The sequence below is a fragment of the Mauremys reevesii genome, linkage group 1 (genome assembly GCF_016161935.1).
Source record: "Mauremys reevesii isolate NIE-2019 linkage group 1, ASM1616193v1, whole genome shotgun sequence".
Classification (NCBI taxonomy): Eukaryota; Metazoa; Chordata; order Testudines; family Geoemydidae; genus Mauremys; species Mauremys reevesii.
This window is the reverse complement of record NC_052623.1, coordinates 255539052-255557836: the sequence shown is the minus strand read 5'-3', so window position 1 is coordinate 255557836 and position 18785 is coordinate 255539052. Positions and strand designations below refer to the sequence as shown.

General features: G+C 43.1%; 1 protein-coding gene across 1 annotated transcript; it reads right to left on the bottom strand.

Moving 5' to 3' along the window:
• STMP1 (short transmembrane mitochondrial protein 1) lies at window positions 1-16883 on the bottom strand. Its single transcript, XM_039520434.1, has 3 exons — window positions 16746-16883; window positions 7532-7585; window positions 1-3759 (listed from the first exon to the last, which is right to left on the bottom strand). Exons 1-3 carry the CDS (start codon window positions 16758-16760, stop codon window positions 3679-3681), a joined length of 150 nt encoding a protein of 49 aa, XP_039376368.1. The 5' UTR covers window positions 16761-16883; the 3' UTR covers window positions 1-3678.
• Window positions 16884-18785: the final 1902 nt, after the last annotated feature.

The following is an 18785-nucleotide window of genomic DNA, read 5'->3' as shown; positions in this document are numbered from 1 at the left end:
TTCATGGTGATCATTTAAATTTTAATGCATATTTCAAGAGAAGTAGTGAATAACATCTTATCTTATATTGCTACGTATTCAATAAATAGAACCCACCTCTTGGGAATCCATAAAAGTTAGCAGACACCACTGACAAACTTAACAAAACAACTATTTTTTTCAGTCCCCCAGAGAAAGACGTAAAAAGAGCAGTATAGGGGAATTTGTCCCTACACTGTTTAACTGCCTACTTCATTGCATGAAGCACCAGTTTCTAAGACACAAAAGTAACGCCATCACACAGCACTAAGATTTACTCTATGCAGAAATGGCAAGGCCTAAACATATTTCTACAAAATGTAATTTATATTAACGAAATTAATCCCACATCACTTGAACATATGGCACTGATTTGTCTTTGTCCTGTGTGCGCACCATGGCCGGTTGAACAGTAGAGGCCCAGTAGCACAAAGGGAGGTAGGGGCCTAGAGTACCTTTATGAATCTTGGCCATAGTGATCCAAAGCTGGTACAATCAATACAAGACGCTGCCCCCAGGCCAGCACAGAATATATCACAGTGCCCCCTAAAAAAGGCAGATGTGGAGAGGTCAGCAGGAACCTGTTGGGAGACGTGACTGACAATGAGGTAGGAGAGGGAAGTCTAAGGCCCCATAGAAAGCAATTAGAGTGTTACCATTGACTTCCTTTGGGCCAGGATTTTACGTGATGTCATTTAATACACAGAGAAAAGGCCCTTTGCTATTAGGCCAGCAGGGATTGCCTCCCATCAAGATTCATCAGTGCTCAAAGTTGTGCTAAGATGGCCCCCAGAAAACCATGTTCAGCCTTCTTTAACTAGAATGAAGACCTCCATCATTAAGGTCTGTTGGGGGCAGAGCAGAAAAGGGTTAGTGAAGAGAAGTGAGAGGGGAGAGGGAATGAGAGACTCTACGCAGAAGACTATTGAAACAACCAGAATAGTGAGTTCTTGCCTTCATTTGTATAAATGAGGATTCTGCAGGAGTCTCACTTTGGCGCTGCCTGACCTAAATGAGGCCCATGAAGTAACACAGGAGCACCTGTGTATTGGGTACGGCAGCCTGCATCAGCAGTTTTCCATAGCAAGGTATTCTGGGATAGCTATAACAGTCAACAGACAACCAGCCCGGTGACTCTAGCAGCATGTGGTTGGGTTAGAAGTGGGTCACAGGACATGCTAAACTTGAGGTACACTGATAGCTTCTTGGTTTGAAGCATTCTGTGATTTAGTATTTGTTGATCAAGGGCTCTATTTTTGTTAAACATCTGGAACGCAGCCTTTCTGTGGTAGCATTCCATATCTTCCTTCCCCAGACTTTGAAACAGGCTGTGCTCTGTTCTCTCCCATTGCTGTGCCCCAATGAAGGATTCAGCCCTAGAAAGTAGAGCTAGTAGTTGCACCCCAGTTCATCCTAGGTGCTTTTGCAAGGGAAGGGCGGTTTTAGAGTCTGGTTGGCGATTCAGCTATTTACCTCAGTATCATTCATGTGCTCATTGCCATGGTTCTGCCAGTTGGATGTGTAACTGTGGGTTATACATCAATATAATCTAGTGTAGCGCACAGCTAACTTATGTTTAATGCAATTTATTGTAGAGGGCTTGCAAAATTTAAGAATTATTGCCTTCTAAAATGTAATTGAGCTCTCCAGTTTTCCAGGTGGAAGAAAAATAATTTTGGGCTAACATGCAAGGTGTTGCAAACTTTGTGGAACACTTAAACCCTTATTATTAATACTTTTGTATTGTTTATATAGCGCTACAGATATGCCTGGTTCTATTTGAAAAAGCTTTATAGGCTGATAGGAAATTTCCTGACATCTGCTGTGATTGTCAGATGAACATTTGAGATATAAATTGCACCTTTCATGCTAAAGCAGCTTCTATGGTCAAATATTATAGAGAAACCTTAAATACTCATTCCCTCCTCATCTCTGTGTGATATGCAGGAAGAGCATAATATACGCCTTGGGAAAAAAAACTAAATTCACAATAAGTGTTCAAATAATTGTAGGTGGTAACTGAAGAAATCTGAGTGGTTTTAAGTACTGTATATCAAAATTTTGGCTCTAAAGTTCTGGAGAAAAGTAGAAAAATAATTTCCCTCAGATTGTTTATTACCAAATTCATCACATTTGGAAAAGGGGCTTTTAAAAAATTAGGCAGCATGGGTCCAGTTCTGTACTCATTACTCAGGGGAAAAGTGCATGAGTACAGAGTGCAAGATTGACTTGAATAGATTCTGGTTCTGCTTCTACAGAACCAGACTAACACGGCTACCTCTCTGATACTTGAATAGATTGTGGATTATCCAGTGTGAGTCTCTCTCAAAGAATAGTCTGTGCTCAATAGTGGTTTGGCATAGCTGTGTTGGTTACTGATCAGGGGTACCTGATGCGTCTGTTTCTTTATACATGTACTTCTAAAAACATGTGTGAAATGCAAAGGATGGGTGCTTTTTTTTAGTGGAGAACAGTAAACTAATTAGTTAACTAAAACATACATCTCTTTTTGTCTGATAGGATGTTTACCATTCAGACCAAAGAGTGTAGTACTTGTAACATCATGGATCAATGCCTCATACTTAAGGGTTTGTATTTCCATTTAATATATTGTGGCCAAGAAAGGTAAAGGGGAACACGCTAGGCTAAGTAGTGCCAGCGCATGCTCAGTGAGATGGTAAGATGAACCTGTATACATACTAAAATTATTGTCCAACTGCAAAAGAAAAGCAGGGGGTTGAGGGACTGGTAGAGTGTGTCACATACTACACTCAATGTGCTAATGCTTCATCTGGGGGAAAGTGCTGCTTGGGGCAGTAAGGAGAGGATGCAAAAGAGCTGTACATTTAACTATCTTTATAAGTGAATTTGAGTCATCTTCGTCAACTGCTGATTCATCATCCCCAGCTTAAGGTATGTGTCCCAAAATGACCAAGGGGGGGGAAGGAGTGAAAATGAAATGGGGTGAGGCAATGGAACAGAGCAGAGAAAGAAAAACCAGTGAAGGTAAAATGTAGGTTGAAGCTGGTATCCTTTTACATCCTTTGGAGTCAATCATGTTTTTGCTCACTTTGTACAAAGAAAAACACTGCCAAAAATAAGATAATATACAAAAAATGGAAACAGACAACTATTCATGTAAATTCACTGGACACTCAAAGCTCTCATTCCATCTCCAGCACAAGGACTGAAATTACCCATGATTCAGTCCCACACAGGAGGATTAAAGAAAGGACAATGATGTAATATAACTCAGAATAAAAGAAGTCTTCAGAAGTGACTTCCGGATACATTTGTTTTAATTTCTTTTGAGGCATTTTAAGAATTATAATAAAGCATCAGGTAGGGATAATTGTAGGATTTGCAGTGATCTCCAGTTGAGCCATATAAAAATTGATTATAAAATATTAAGTAATTGCAAAAAAATCCAAACTTTCTTTCCTAATCACATCAGCTCTGAGTCAGGTTTCCTGAAACTCCTGATGTTGTTAGGTCTCACTGCACATTCATGATTGCACTTCAGCTCAAGGACAGCCAGGTTCTGGGAGACTGGAAGTGGAGGAAATCCCCCAAAGCCCGAATTCTACTTGGAACTTGTAGCTTGAAGGGGAATTATATCCTTGAAATTTGTGTGGAGATGATCTGGTCAACATCAGTGGCTTACGATTTGTCACTGGGAGGTTTCTTCTTAGCTTCCACATCTTTTTTAAAATCTTCAAGTTTCTTTGCAAGGTCAGGAATCTTTTTAAAAAAAAAAAAGTTAGTTATCAGCTGTACAGTTGACTAATTAGGGAATGCAAGAAAAACGTTATATAAAGTTTAACGCTAACAACAAAGAGCTTGCTCCTAGGACCTACTCCACAGGACTACCCTGGACAGAAGAAGCATGCTCAGTATCATGAGGTGAGGCGAGGCAAGGAAGAAGTGGTTTGCAGACATGTTGAGCAACCCTTTCTAGTCAACTCAGTGATGGTGCTGATGTGCCCCAGATGGAGTCCCCTCCAGATCTTTTTGGATGGAAGGAAAGTTAGACCTAATTTGGGGTAATCTTTGTTGTTGTTGGAAAATGGGAAAGGAGGATGGACATATAAAGGAGTAAATAGGACATTTAGAGGATCAGCCTGCCTACCTCGCCGGAAGAAAATGAACTGCTACAGAGTAGGCCGCAAAAAATACCACCTCAGTAATATTAACACATTCTTCTGAAAATACCAACAAAGTGTAATGAGAATTTCTATGGTCTGTGTAATGTAGGAAGTCAGAGTAAATAAACACATTGGCTCCTTCTAATCTTAGTTAAAACCTATAAGGAGAGCTGTGCAAAAGGAGGAAAATATTTTTTTTGCAAGATGTCAAAAGTATTTATTCTGCTCTATTTTTTTGGCCCCCAAAATGTATCAATTTTTGCACTGAAATCTGCAACCTTTTGAAATTTCACACTTTAAAGAAAAAAATAAAGACTTTCTTCTAAAGATCAAGTTGAGTTGCGAAACTCCAGCAATCTCCCCTTAAAAATAGAAGCATTTTAGACTGAAAATGAACCAATCAAAATTTTTGACTAATAATGGCAGATGCCGTGCAGCAAATTCTTTATTTTGGTGGCAATCATGCAAAATTCGTTTTATTTTTCCCTCAAAACCACAGCTCCGCAAGTTAACTGATTACATGAGAATCTCAGCTTTTGTATTAAGATTCTAGCTCTCATGGTTGTGGAGAACTGCTTGAAGATGAGACCCAACTGGGACGTAAACCATCAAACGCCAAAGGCAAATAAAACATAACCCAAAATGCGTATTTTTATTCATGATTTTTTAGCCAAATGTCATGATTTTTTGGGGCTTGACTCAAGACTTGAGTGGTCAGGTTAGCCATATGAGAAATGTCAGAAGCATTTTTGCAGAGGGGTGGGGTGGGGGGAAATTGGACCAATTTTGTGAAACTGAAACTAAGACCCCAAAACTACATACATTTATCCATATATAGGGTGACCAGATGTCCTGATTTTATAGGGACAGTCCTGATATTTGAGGCTGTGTCTGATATAGGTACCTATTACCCCACACTCCCTGTCCCAATATTTCACACTTGCTGTCTGGTCACCCTATACATATACTTCAGTTTAAGCAAGTAAGTAGTCTCATTGATGTCAATAGGGATACTCACATGCATAAGCATTTGTAGGACTGGGGACAACATGTGAAAGAGCAGAATGTTGAAGCTTTCGAAAAGTTACACGTTGAATTACCCTTACACTCCCTAGCAGCATCTGCAGGGGTTATAGTACTTCTTAAAAACTCCTTGTTTAATTTACTCTTGGGCCTATTCCTAAAATAACTCCCTGTCTAAAGAAGTTTTACACAGATGCCAAACACACACTTGCAGAGAAAAAAAACCCTAACTTCTAATTTAATCACCCTGTTTGTATAATTGGGGCTTTTATGATTAACCATGTGGAAAATCATCTTAGATACTGTAACAATCAAATACTTGGTTCATACTAGCAAATTAGTTTTACCTCACCAGGGGAGAACTTCCTCTGAATTAAAAGCAGAAGTAGCCCTCTTGTGGTGACACTTCAGTTGTACTGCACGAAAATGATTATACTTCATGCTTTCATTAATTACATATGCAACATACACTCAGGTGACTTTAGATCTAAACTACAGTATAGGTTTTGTAAAAACAAGCTTTAACAAAACCTAGCTTAATGAAACTTCTCTGATTTAAAAACAAACAATAAAAACAGCACACTAGGTAGGGAGCCACCTAAGCCAGCCAATGGGAGATGCTGACAAGGAGTGGGGGCATGTGCTAACCCCAACCCTTCTCAGAGATAAGCACCTAAGACCAGACTGCAGGGAGGCAATCTCTATTTAGTGATCCAGGAATGGAAACCCACTGCCTGGAGTCAGCTGGCTTAGATGCCTAACCTGTTTCTTGAGGGAATGAGTTGTGTGGAGTAAGGCAGGCACCTAAAATGGCCAGAGGAAGAGGAAGTGGTTGTGGTGGATAAATATAATAATAAAAAAAATGACAGGGCTTGTGTAATTAGCCAGAGTGGAACAGCTTCAACAGGAGAGATGGAGGTAGCCCCATATCAGAAGATCCCATAAACTAGTGATTAGGACACTCTCCTGAGAGGTGAGAGACTTCCGTTAAAATCCTTTCCCCCCCTTTGGCAGAGGGGAAAAACAAACCTGGGTCTCCCACATCCCTGCTGAGAGCTGTAATCACTCCTCCTTCAACTGGATTTTGAATGGGACCCAATCTGGTAGGCAGCCTCTGAGCACTGCTACCAGATCTGGCCTCTCAGGTGAATCCTCTGATTTGTGAATCACTCTGGGGCTTAGGCAAGAGATAGGTGCCTGTATGCCCAGAAGGACTCGCCAGCGAACATGTTCAGAGGCAGAAATGTAAGCTCCTAAGTTTTTGCAGTAAAACGTTCCTTGGGCAGAGTGAGAGTTTAGGTGTCTACAGAGTTCAGAAGGAGTTTTGTGCACCGTAATGGAGCCAATACTGGGACTTAGGTGCCTAAGTCTGGGGATTAGGAACCTAAATACCTTTGTGGACCTCACTCTTCAATTCTTTTAATTTTGAGGTAGCATTAGTAGCACAGGTAAGGAATGTTTTAAAATTTAGGATTTCTAATTGGATAGCAGGTTTTTAATTTTAAATCTACTAAATCCTCAAACCTGCACTGATACTACCGAAGTTTGGAGGCTCAGCCCCCAAGGCTTCTGCTCCAAATTCTTGGAAAACAAAATCTCCCCTTAATTCATATTCAGAAAACCTCAATCCAAGTTGAAAAGGAAGAGTTCAGGTCTACATAAAATTCCAAGCAGAACTCAACAGGCTGAGCCCTTCCAAACACTCTTGACAATTCCACTTTCATCATCATTCATAGAAGAGAGAAATTCAAGTCACTATAAAACTTTCATATGCAAACAAAGAGAACTGTGTGGCAGCTAGTGTATCCTACGGGACAGGGCACTAAACTAGGAGTTAGGAGAGCTGGTTCTAATCCTTGCTCTACCGCTGACCAGCTGTGTGATCTCGGGCAGGTCTTTTCACTTTTCTGGGCCCCCATTTTCCCCTGCTATGTCTGTTTAGACAGGACAGAGACTGTATCTTAATATGCGTTTGTGCAACATTTGCATAATGAGGCCCTGATCTCAGCTGGGACCTCCAAGCATTACTGTAATACAAATAAATTAGGGCCAGTTCTAGGTGTGGGCAAGCTGGTTGCCCACTTCCATGGGGTGCCATACAGTTGTGCCATGTGGATTTGTTTTTGTTTTTTGCTTTATTCTGATTGGCTGGTCATTTTTGCTCTTCTTATTGGCCAGCTTCCCCCCCCCTCCTGTGATTGGCCAGTTTTTGGGGGTTTTTTGTTTATTTGTTTGAACTCAGCTGCTTGGGGAAGGGGCAGTCAAAGTATTTTCCACCCTGGCCAGTAAAACAGGTAGGGCCACTCCTGCTTGCTACTACTACTTTAATAAATAATAATACTTACATCATAATTCTGCGCCAGATACATCCCAACCACATTGCCGAGAGCAAAACCAAGCTTAAGAGGAAAAGGAAAAAAAAAAAAAAAGACAAAATAAATGACAAGGAGTTTAACATTTCCCCCTCACTTGCACACAATGTATGAACACTTGGCAGTAGAGGAGGTTGAAAAAATGGTGGTGGCGGAGAAATCATGAACGTTTTTTAAAGGGCTTCCATTTCTCAGGCTTCAAAATGGAGATTTTTTCGCAAATCATTATCTGAAATTTTGTTTTCATTAAGAGAATGCAGGTGGTTTTGGTGGGGAAAAAATTCTAATTATTTCAAAAAGAGATTTTGGTAAAAACATTAGTTAAAAACCCCAGAAAAATTTGCAAAAAAACCCCCAGAAAATTTAAAATAATATTTCAGTAAAGTTTTTTCATGAAAAAAATTTCAACCAACTCTACTCATAAGTTGTTTTATATTACTCTCCCCAAAGCTTTCTCTTCCTTCAACAATGTACTCATTTATACCCCAACTTCCATAAAACCACCACCACCACCACAACCAGAATGAGAATTCTTTTTAATCACTGTTCTATTACAATTCCAAGAAATCTTTGGTGCAGAGATTGGTCTTTTGTTCTGTAAAGTTCCTTGCACACCCATTACCATATAAATCATAGTAAGTCCATTAACTATAATGGCACAGGAAAAGTCTTTTTGTTCAATACTTGTACATCTCTTAGCACGAGGGTCCTGGTCTATGACAGGCTCACAGGAGCTACCACAATACAAATACTAAGAATAATAGGCACGGGGGGAGGGAAATAAAGCGGGGGGGAAAATCACAGGACAGACGCAAATGAAGTGGGCTATAAAACATATGGGCTGAGGAGATCGTAAGGAAACAGTGCATCAGTAGATTTCTGGGCTGGCCTAGTTATGCTACTTTGCACAGAACGTAAATGTAGGTCCCAGGCTTGGGATAAGAGTTGCTGGGTGCTAAAGAAAAGGTCACTTCAGTCTATGAGTTTTAAAGGAAGAGTAAGAGGGAAATGGAGTGCCTAGCTCCTTTCACTTACCGGTTGAGGAGAAACTCAGGTCTCAATCACACCGGAGAGAAAATAAAATACCCTTTGTTTCCTCAGAAATATACATCCAGATTTTCCAAAGTGCTTAGCATCCAGCAACTCCAAGTAAAACTCTGGCTCTTATTATCATTACATTTCAGAATAAGCTTGCTTGATGTACGAATGCTATTAAGATTTTTCTGACTATCAATACTGCAAGTTTGGCCTCATCTCTGAAAATCTGTGTGCTGCTTTTTTTTTTTAAACCATCATCAACAGTAATGATTTTGAAGTCAAAACCTAGCTAGAAATTGTATTCACTGCACAAAGTAGAACAGAAAATAATTCACTCTTCCAGTAGCATAAACACAGCACCACTCACTGGTAAAAAAAAAAACCCCAAAACATGTTCTTCTCAGAAAGCTATGGTCATTAATAGAACTGGCTGTACATTTTCACGCGCTGATGCCATCATTAACTAAATGTCTGAACTGTAAGGGAAACGGAACATATATTTAAAATATTTGTTTACTCCATTTTTAGAGCTTAGGGTTTCTTGGCTTTTTTCAAAAAACTGTAGCGTTCTTTTTGTGCGTTTTTTGCATGGGATAGTATTAATGCATGCTGCACTGAGATAAGCAGGATTTAAGATTCCTTTTAATCCTGAAAGTCAATCCAGCAGAGGAGCCTTCCCTATATCTTGGCAGTGTCCATGAATTCACCCAAAAGGCAAGCAGACTCTCAGCTGAGAATTTCAAGACTCTTTGCAAAGATTGGCTTATATTACTAGTCACTGGGGCGAACCTTTCAGTCTATCCCTTATAAAATAGTTTTACTAAGGGTACGTCTTCACTACCCGCCGGATCGGCGGGTAGCAATCGATTTCTCGGAGTTCAATATATCGCGTCTCATGTAGACGCGATATATCGAACCCCGAACGTGCTCCTGTCGACTCCGGAACTCCACCAACGCGAATGGCGGTACGGAGTCGACATGGGGAGCCGCGGACGTCGATCCCGCGCCGTGAGGACGGTAAGTAATTCGAGCTAAGGTACTTCGACTTCAGCTACACTATTCACGTAGCTGAAGTTGCGTACCTTAGATCGACCCCCCCCCACCCCCCAGTGTAGACCAGGCCTAAGAAAGTTCTCTTGCTTTTTCTTCTCCTAGAAAGGACAAAAACACCTTCATTCTCCTCCTCTTATCCTAAAATTCGTCCAACTCCAAAGCTAGGACCAATACTATACCGTGCAATGTCTTATTTTGTATTGCAAGTATCTTAACACCTGTGTCAGACCCAAGAACATAAACAACTTGTATCGCATTAGTTGAAGTCAGAGCTCCATACACTCCATGCAAGACCAGTCTAGACTTTGATGTGCTATTTCATCAGTTATACAGGGTTTAAGAGATGCCACTTCATGAAGAGGGGGGTCTCACTGTTTAATCATCGTTTTTAAAACTAAAAATGCTGCCAATTAAAGGGTGCATGCCAATTAAGGACAGTAAGGACTAATGAGGGGCTTCCAACAGCCACCCAACACGCTAAGATACACGTTAAATGTAAAACAAGCAATTACTTAACTCTGAAAGGCAAAAAATATAAAGTTTGTAAGATTATCCCTTTATCTCCCTGCTGCAGCTCCAGCTAGGGTGAAGGAGCGACAGACACCCTTTCCATGCACAGGAAAGGAGAGGAGGGAACCCAGAATTAATACTGTATGCCGTTCATCTTTTCCCTTCACCAGCTTTCAGGCACTAATCAGAAAGTCTTAATTAAAACTGATTTTTATCAGACATTTGCAACACAAGGACTTCAAGTAGCAGTTGAGTTCAGAAACATTATGACTCCAAAATCTGCTGAGCGTATTAGTCCTATTACCCACTTTTTCCACTGGAACAAACAGAGATACAAATGAGTCCATTCTGAAGAAATGCATATGCATTTACAATTTTTTATAAATCCTGTGTTGGACTAGGGGTAGGATATGGAAGCTTATTTTTTAATAAACACCCAAGAGCTAAAGTGATTCAGAAGAGGCTCTCTGCTGGCATTATCAACAGAGACCGGAATTGGAAATAGCCAGTTAACTTAAAAACAATAATTTAAAGAGAGCCCACAGTCCTGATTTTCTAATAAATATGCAATGTATTATTGGGACTTATTGGCACCAAGTCTGAGCATACTGGTAGCTAAAAATCCACAGTATCTCCAAATTAGGTCAGCAGCACCTATAATGAGAAATGCTGCTGTGCTTTGTTATTGGCATGCACCCTGTTCTCTCCGTGTTATTTACTTTTAATAAGTGCTAGGTATTAAAGGCATTAGCATCAATTAAGGATTTAATTAGAATTGTAAATAAATCATATAGTTGGGCATCTGGCTTTAGCATCTGCCAGAGTTTTCAGACACATGTAGAAAAAGAAAAAGACTAAAAGTTTGACTAGCTGAGCATTCTTTAATGAGGCAAACAGCTGCATTAATTAACAAATACCTTAGGACTGGGAATGAAGGGCAAAAAGTATCATTTGACTGTGGGCAAAGAGTTTAACTCTGACCTCAGGAACAGCTTATCATATTTGCAGAAAGTCAGAGCAGGGCTGGGCTCGGGGGGAAAAAATAAGCCAGAAGCTCTAAATGAACTAAGTGAACTGCAGCCACTGCAACAGAACAGGCAGTGCATTGTCAAATCAAAGTGGGAGACTTACCAAGGTGAAAATTTGAATGGAGGGGGAGGGGGAGAGAACAAAAGACAGAAAACAACAACAATACCCATACCAGACTGGAGGGGCAATATGATTAAAACAGGGGTCAGCAACCTTTCAGCAGTGGTGTGCCGAGTCTTCATTTATTCACTCTAATTTAAGGTTTCGTGTGCCGGTAATACATTTTAATGTTTTTTAGGTCTCTCTCTATAAGTCTATATATTATATAACTAAACTAGTGTTGTATTGTAAAATAAACACGGTTTTCAAAATGTTTAAGAAGCTTCTTTTAAAATTAAATTAAAATGTATATCTTATGCCGCCGGCCCGCTCAGCCCGCTGCTGGTCTGGGGTTCTGTTCACCTAGGCCAGCAGCAGGTTGAGCAGGGCCTGCGGCCGGAACCCCAGCTGGCAAGGGTCTGGCAGCCAGAATCCCAGACCGGCAGCGGGCTGTGTGGGGCTAGTGGCTGGGACCCCAGACCACTGCTCAGCCCACTGCTGCTCAGGGGTTCCATCTGCCGGCTGGGATCCTGGCTGCCAGACTCGCTCAGCCCGCTGCCGGTCTGGGGTCCCGGCCCTGCCCACAGTGGGTACCTGCCTTCTCCCTGGTTCTGGCCATTCTCTTCCTTTCTCTGCTCTGAGCTGAGGGTGGGAGTGCACTGAGTACAGGGCTAGGGGCTGGGGGTGAAGGGTCTGGCCAGGAGCTAGAATGAGAGAGGGGGCTCAGGATTGGGGCAGGAGGTTTGGGTGTGGGGCACTTACCTGGGCAGCTCCCATCTGGTGTGAGGGGTGCAGGTGGGAATGTGGGGTGTGTGTGCAAGAGCTCCCATTTGGCGCTCAGGGTGGAGATGTGGGGGGTGCAAGAGTCAGGATGTGGGGGTGCATGGGGTGGGGGCTGGGTATGTGAGGGTGTAAAAGTCAGGGCAGAGGGCTGCGGGCATGTGAGGGGGCTGCAGGTGTCAGGGTGGGGGGGGAGGGGGGCTGGGTATGTGTGTGGGTGCCAGAATCAGGGCTGGGGTCGTGGGGGTGAAGGAGTCAAGCAGAGGGCTGAGCATGTGACGGGTACAGGGCTCAGGGCATGGGCCTGGGGGGTGTCCGGGGCTGCAGGGCTCAGAGCAGAGGGCTGGGTGTGTGTGTGTGGGGGGTCAGGGCAGAGGCCCCCCTCACTCCAGCGACCCCCAGTCAGCTCACCCATTCAGGGCCCCGCGGCACACTGCACGAGCGCAACTAGCGCTCCCCAGCAAAAGAGTCCCCTCTGGCTGTGTCTGGAGGAGCCGCTCCGGGCGGCGCATGACCCCGCGGTATGCGAGCTCCTCGCCTCAGGGCTCTTTAGCCACCAACAATTCTCGCTTGCCTGCACCTGCTACCCGCTCAGCCCTGCTGGGCCGCGGGGCTCTTCGCTTCTCCCAGTTCACGAACATCAGGTACCGGTCCCTGGCCGCAGCCGGGTGTCTTCTCCTGGGGATGCTCAGCAGCCAGTGCTGCTGCCGCCGCCGGACTCTCCCGCCTCCACCGCCCTCGCTTCTGCCATCGGGAGTTGGAACCAGGTCCCGCAGCGAACCCACTCCCCCGGCGTGCCACCAATCCGCCATGGCCAGCTATACCAAGGCAGCCCAGGTGAGCGGGCCCCTCCGCGCCTCCGGGCAGGTCTCCTCGTCGGGTAAAGGGACGCGGGAGCCTACGGGCAGGCCGCTGAGGCGGCTCCTCTCTCGGGGGGCGCGGGCTCTGCCCCTCACTGGCTGTGTGTCCTCGGGACTCCGGCAGGCAGCAGTGTGCCGTTAAAAATTGGCTCGCGTGCCATCTTTGACAGGCGTGCCATAGGTTGCGGACCCCTGGATTAAGATATGCTTGAGACAGCTGAATTTTTTTGGAACAAAAATTGTGTGATAAAATACAAATTAACATATATTACTCTGATACAAAGGTTGGATTTGTTTTACTGTAGCGGTGAGCCAATGAATGCACTGGAGGTGTCAGCTCCATGTGCAACTCTTTTTAAGATGCATTGGCACTGTACAAAAGCAGCAGCAGTCCAAAAAGAACGTTATTCCACTTGCACGGGCTGTGTCTTATAAAAGTATTGGTAACCTGTGTTTCATTAATAGCATAAAAGCGAGTGCAACATATGAAGAGATATTAGAACTGTGTCTTCCTATAGGGATCAAGAGTACCTGTTTTTCAAAAAGGACAATGAATTAAAGCAGTGGTTTTCAATGGGAGACCGCAGAGTATGTTTAAAATTTCCAAAGGGGACAGCATCTCCATTCAAAAATTTTTAAGGGCCCACAAATGAAAAGAAGTTGAAAATCACTGAATTAAAAGTACACATCAACCCTGCGTACATTTTCTTAGAGAAAGCGTTAAAGCATTGGGCGCTTTCACCTGTATAGTCACCTGACTGGCATCCAACAGAATACATCTGGAGTGATTTGAAGAAAAAAGTGGCTAAGAATAAAGGAAGCTGCATATTGTAGACACAGATAGTGAACCAAAAGAGAATGTAACCCAAAGTAGCAAGGCCACAGTTTATTCAATGTATGATGGGGGTGTAGACAACTTTTATTATTTGAGGGGGCTAGAGTTAAATAATAGCTGCTGAATTTCACTTTGAGTAGTTTTGTATCTTGTCTAAATTTGTCCACTTTTAATAAAGTGAGATAAATGAACTTCTGTTCCAAACTCACTCTTTTTTGGGGGAAGAAACATGAGGGTGGCTAATCCCCCCCACCCCGTTATCTACACACATGGTATGCTATATATTCAGAGTACATTTGCAGGGTCTTAACAGGCAAGGACTAATACTACTTTAAAAATTAATATATTTCTTTGGAATACAAATATTTTTAGATGTGCCATCAACTGAAACCATCACTGCCATATTACAGCTACAACTGTAGGTAGAAGAATTGAACCTTTTCCCCATTACTTTAATTGAATTTACTCTTTCACAAAAGGCTCAAATGCAGCTTCTGCTTTGTCTGATCACATCCCTCGACTGCAAGGTCCACAGTTTTGTTACACAGAAGATGTAACTTGTCCAAGGTCACATAGTGAGTCACTATTAAAACGTAGGGCCCTTTTTGTTTTTATGTTTTACTATATGAATGTAATACTGGAGGGAGCAGGGGGAAATCCAGGGGTTTGTTTAACACTCACTTAACTGGTTCATTTCATTCATGGTAGCATTTATGTTATTCCACTAATAAATGGATGTGCTGGAAAAGTTTTTATATTCTGTCTAGTGTGAGAACTTAAAGTCCCCCATTACTGTGTGATACACAACGAACACAGCCTGATTTTGCAAGCGCGAAAACTAGACAGGTAATTTTTTTTAAAAAAGTGCCGAAGGGTATGTCTACACATAAGCCTCTACGCTAATGGGAGGGGTTCTCCTGTTGGCCCAGGTACCCCACCTCCCCAAGAGGTAGAGAATTCTCCCATCCACCTAGTGCTGTCTATACCGGGGGTTAGGTCAGTTTAACTGCACTGCTCAGAGGTATGGATTTTTCATACTCCTGGCCTACTGAGAAACTGGGGACGGGCAGGTATGGACCCACCCATTGCTAAAGGCCTCCCACCCACAAGGGAAGGAGCCCCTGATTCATACCACTGAGTGACAGTTTTACCAACCTAATTTCCTAGTGTAGACCAGGCCTTAGCCTAAGTCTCACTGAAAAATCTATCAAACACTTAAAATGCTACAGCACAGTTGCACTCCTGCAGCAGTACTGATGTAGCACTTCACTGTGGACACTTACTACAGAAATAGGAGGGGTTCTTCCATAGCTGTAGGTAATCCACCTCCCCGAGAAGTGGTAGCTAAGTCAACAGAAGAATTCTTTTGTAGACCTAGCGCTGTCTACATCAGGGTTAAATCGGCTTACCTACATATCTCAGGGGTGTGGATTTTTCACACCCCTGAGAGATGTAGCTATGCCAAATGTAACTCTCCAGTGTAGACCAGCCCTTAAGTTCCAAAGTGCCTAAGACTTGGCCTACACCTAAAAAAGTAGATTTACCTAGTTGCATCACACAGGGCTGCACTAACCCCCCACTGTATACACAGATATGTCGATAGAAAAAACTCGTCCATTGACCTAGCTACCGCCTCTGGGAGAGGTGGATTAACACTACATTGATGGGAAAATACCAAGCAGCTACATTACAGAACTACAGTACTGTAGCTGTGCCTCTGTCCTGTAGTTGGACATGCAGCAAGTCCCTTTTGCAAATGGGACTTTCAGGCTATGTAAGTGCTAGCCATATAATTAACTGCTAGATTGTGATACCTTTATTCACACTGAATAGTATTTTAGAGCTGCTGATTTCAAAAGGACTACTTGGGGTGAAATGGCATCACAATCTGGCACTAAAATAATAATTCTTTTTGCATGTGTGCATAACTTTTAATGAGGAAAAACCCCTCTTGGTACAGTGAATAATATTTAACAAATGTCAAGGAATGGACCCTGGAAATATTGGTGTATCCAGCTCTAAGGCAGTCCACCTGACAAGCTGCTGAGAGTCAGATGAACGACCTGGCAGGAAACCAGACAGGCTCAGCTCAGCTTAATGCAGAGTTAAGTACCCTGGGATGTGCAACCAGACAGCTTAGCGCCACACAGACAAATGAGTGCAGCACTGTGTGGACACAGCAACTTAAGGGTTATACTGCAATTTGGCTACTCTGACTCAGGAGCCATAACTTGAGTGCAGATAACTTGAATTAACTATCCAGTGAGGACATATCCAAAATCATAACCATAAGGCTCAAATTCTTGAGCAATTCAATCTCCATGGCTTGGAAGCTGGTGCATCATGAAGGGCTTATCTAAACTATGGTAAAGGTGTTAGCTGAAGTGTTGTTTTTTTTTTAAAACTTGTTTTAATGAACAGCTTTAGAAAATACAACCATCACCCTAGAGCACGTCAGGGCTAGTTGTATTTCACCACGTTAGCTGGCCCAGGTGTAGCTAGGCTTCATCTCACCCAGCCAGCACTGTTAACAAAATACAACCAGCACTCAAATTGTTTAAAACGTGTTCGATCACCCTTAAGCGCCTTTTATCCTCGTCCAGACGAACCCTTAAATGGGCAGCAGTTGCAAAACAAGGTCCCAGGTTCATCAGTGCCCCAAGTCTGGGATCCCTTCAGAAAACCCCAGTATCAAGTCGGGAGGGAGCTTCCCAGTCTGCCTCTCTCGCACTCACACGCAGAGGTGCTGAAAGCATGTAACTAGCTCCAGGGCCCAATGTATCCATCGCTGGATGAACACAGCTGGGAGGGGGGGGATGGGTGGATGTAGCGGCTATTTCTCTGTCCAGGCTCAGAGGCGCCTTTCTCCTGCTGGGGGTGGGGGAGGGAGGGGGCGCGGGTCCCCCCGGAGCAATCCCCCTCCTCCCTCCCAACGCAGAGCCGGGACAGAGGCTCCACGTGGAGGGGCTTTGCAGACACTTACCAGAAACTGAAACATGGTGTAACCGGGCTGCCTCTCTCCTCCGAGGGGCGGGGAAATAACTCACCCCAGCGGCAGCTTCTCTTCCGGGTCCCATCCTCCCTGCTGCTGTCTCACTAGCTTAGGGGTTTGATGGATGTCTGAGCAATCCTATCCTTCCCCGTCTTGCACGCCCGGCCCTCTTTCCCCTCCCTCTAGCCCCGCCTCTGGCGAGGTGACCCTGGGCTCAGTGTGGGACTGCCCTAGGGTGGAGTAGTGAGGATTGCTTTCAGAAAATGCACAGGGCAGAAGCCCCTTGTGGAAGGGCTGGTGTTTCTCCACCGAGCAAACACTTCCACCTCCCATGCACACAGTCTGATATTCCTACTGACGAGATCCATAGTGTCATAAACTGTGTGTGTAAAAAACATACAAAGAATCCTATGGCACCTTATAGACTAACAGACGTTCTGCAGCATGAGCTTTCGTGAATGATACCTTCGCATGCAAGTGGGCCCACGAAACCCACAGCTCATGCTGCAGATCATCTGTTCTTTAATGTAAATACCCACAGGTTGTTTGCTGAGATTTTACAGAACACGACTACTTGTAAAAACATAGCACCACACACCAATCAATTTATAGCTGAAGGTTATGGATGTGAGGAATGCATGTCTCTATGCTAGGGCAAGGTAAATGACAGTCAAAGCTTTGTAGGTAATGTCTTTACCTCGGGAATGGAGGTTGTTTGTACTCTGAAACGTTCCTAACTCAGTGTCATGGTTGTTCTTTCAAAAGTTTACAACTGCACTTTGACTTAAAACAGCTTTGAAACTTTACTATGCAGAAGAAAAATCCTGCTTTCAACCTTCTTAATTTAAATGAAACAAGCACAGGAGTAGTTTCCTTACCTTGTCAATTTTTAAAAAAAACCTTCCATTTATTATTTTATTATTTTTAGTAGTTTACATTTAAGGTAGTACTGTACTGTATTTGGTTGGGGTTGTTTTGTTTTGTTTTTGTCTCTGCTGCTGCCTGATTGCATAGTTCAGTTTCAAATGAGGTGTCAGTTCATAACTCTGGTGTTTGTAACTCTGAGGTTCTACTGTATAGTGCTATGACTATGTAATGTACAATATAAATGCTAAGTATTATTAATATTGGAAGCCCTGGTATGGAGGGTGAATGAACTAAAGGAATGAATATTTCAGAGTGGTAGCTGTGTTAGTCTGTATCACCAGAAAGAACGAGGAGTCCTTGTGGCACCTTAGAGACAAAAGCTTATGCCCAAATAAATTTGTTAGTCTCTAAGGTGCCACAGCCACTCCTCATTGTTTTTAATGGACTGAAGTAATTCCAGATGTTTTACCATTTTGGCTGTTGCCTCTTCCTAGCAGTCCTTTTGTTGTTGGTGCCCTTAACTTTGCACAGACCCAAAGGGAGACAAGCTTACTAGCTGAGATGAAGGGGAAAAAGTCATATGGAAAAAGAGAATTACATAGAAAAAAAAAAACAGAGCAGAAGCAAGCTATCAAAAAATAGGAGCCTGAATGCAAAATCTACTCTTGGGGGAATTCTGTGCACAATATTTTAAAATTTTGCAAAATTCTGCATATTTTATTTGTCAAAATAACACAATAAAATCATACCAGTTTCAATTATTTTGGTAATTTATTTCAAAATGCCTGTCATCAAGTATGCCTATAACAATACAGAGAAAAAAGATACAGGAAATGTTGTTTTGACAAATATTTTTTACTAGGCATATTAATACAGAACTTTGAGTAATAATTAATTTAAACTATAGTACAGAACCGTATTTCCAAGACCCCTCAGAAGCAGTGCAAAGGCTTGGGGGAATCAGGGGTAACAGAGGAGCTGCGGGAGAGGGAAGTAATTGCTGGAAGCAGCCTGGGAGTGATCCTGGAGGCTTGTTGGGTGTGGGTGGGAGAAGTATGGAACAGAGTTTTTTGGGAGCAGGGGATTGTTAGGGAGTTGGGGAGCCTCCCCCATGCAGACCCTGGCTGACCCCTAGCCTTTCCCATTTAGTCAGGTACATCTTCT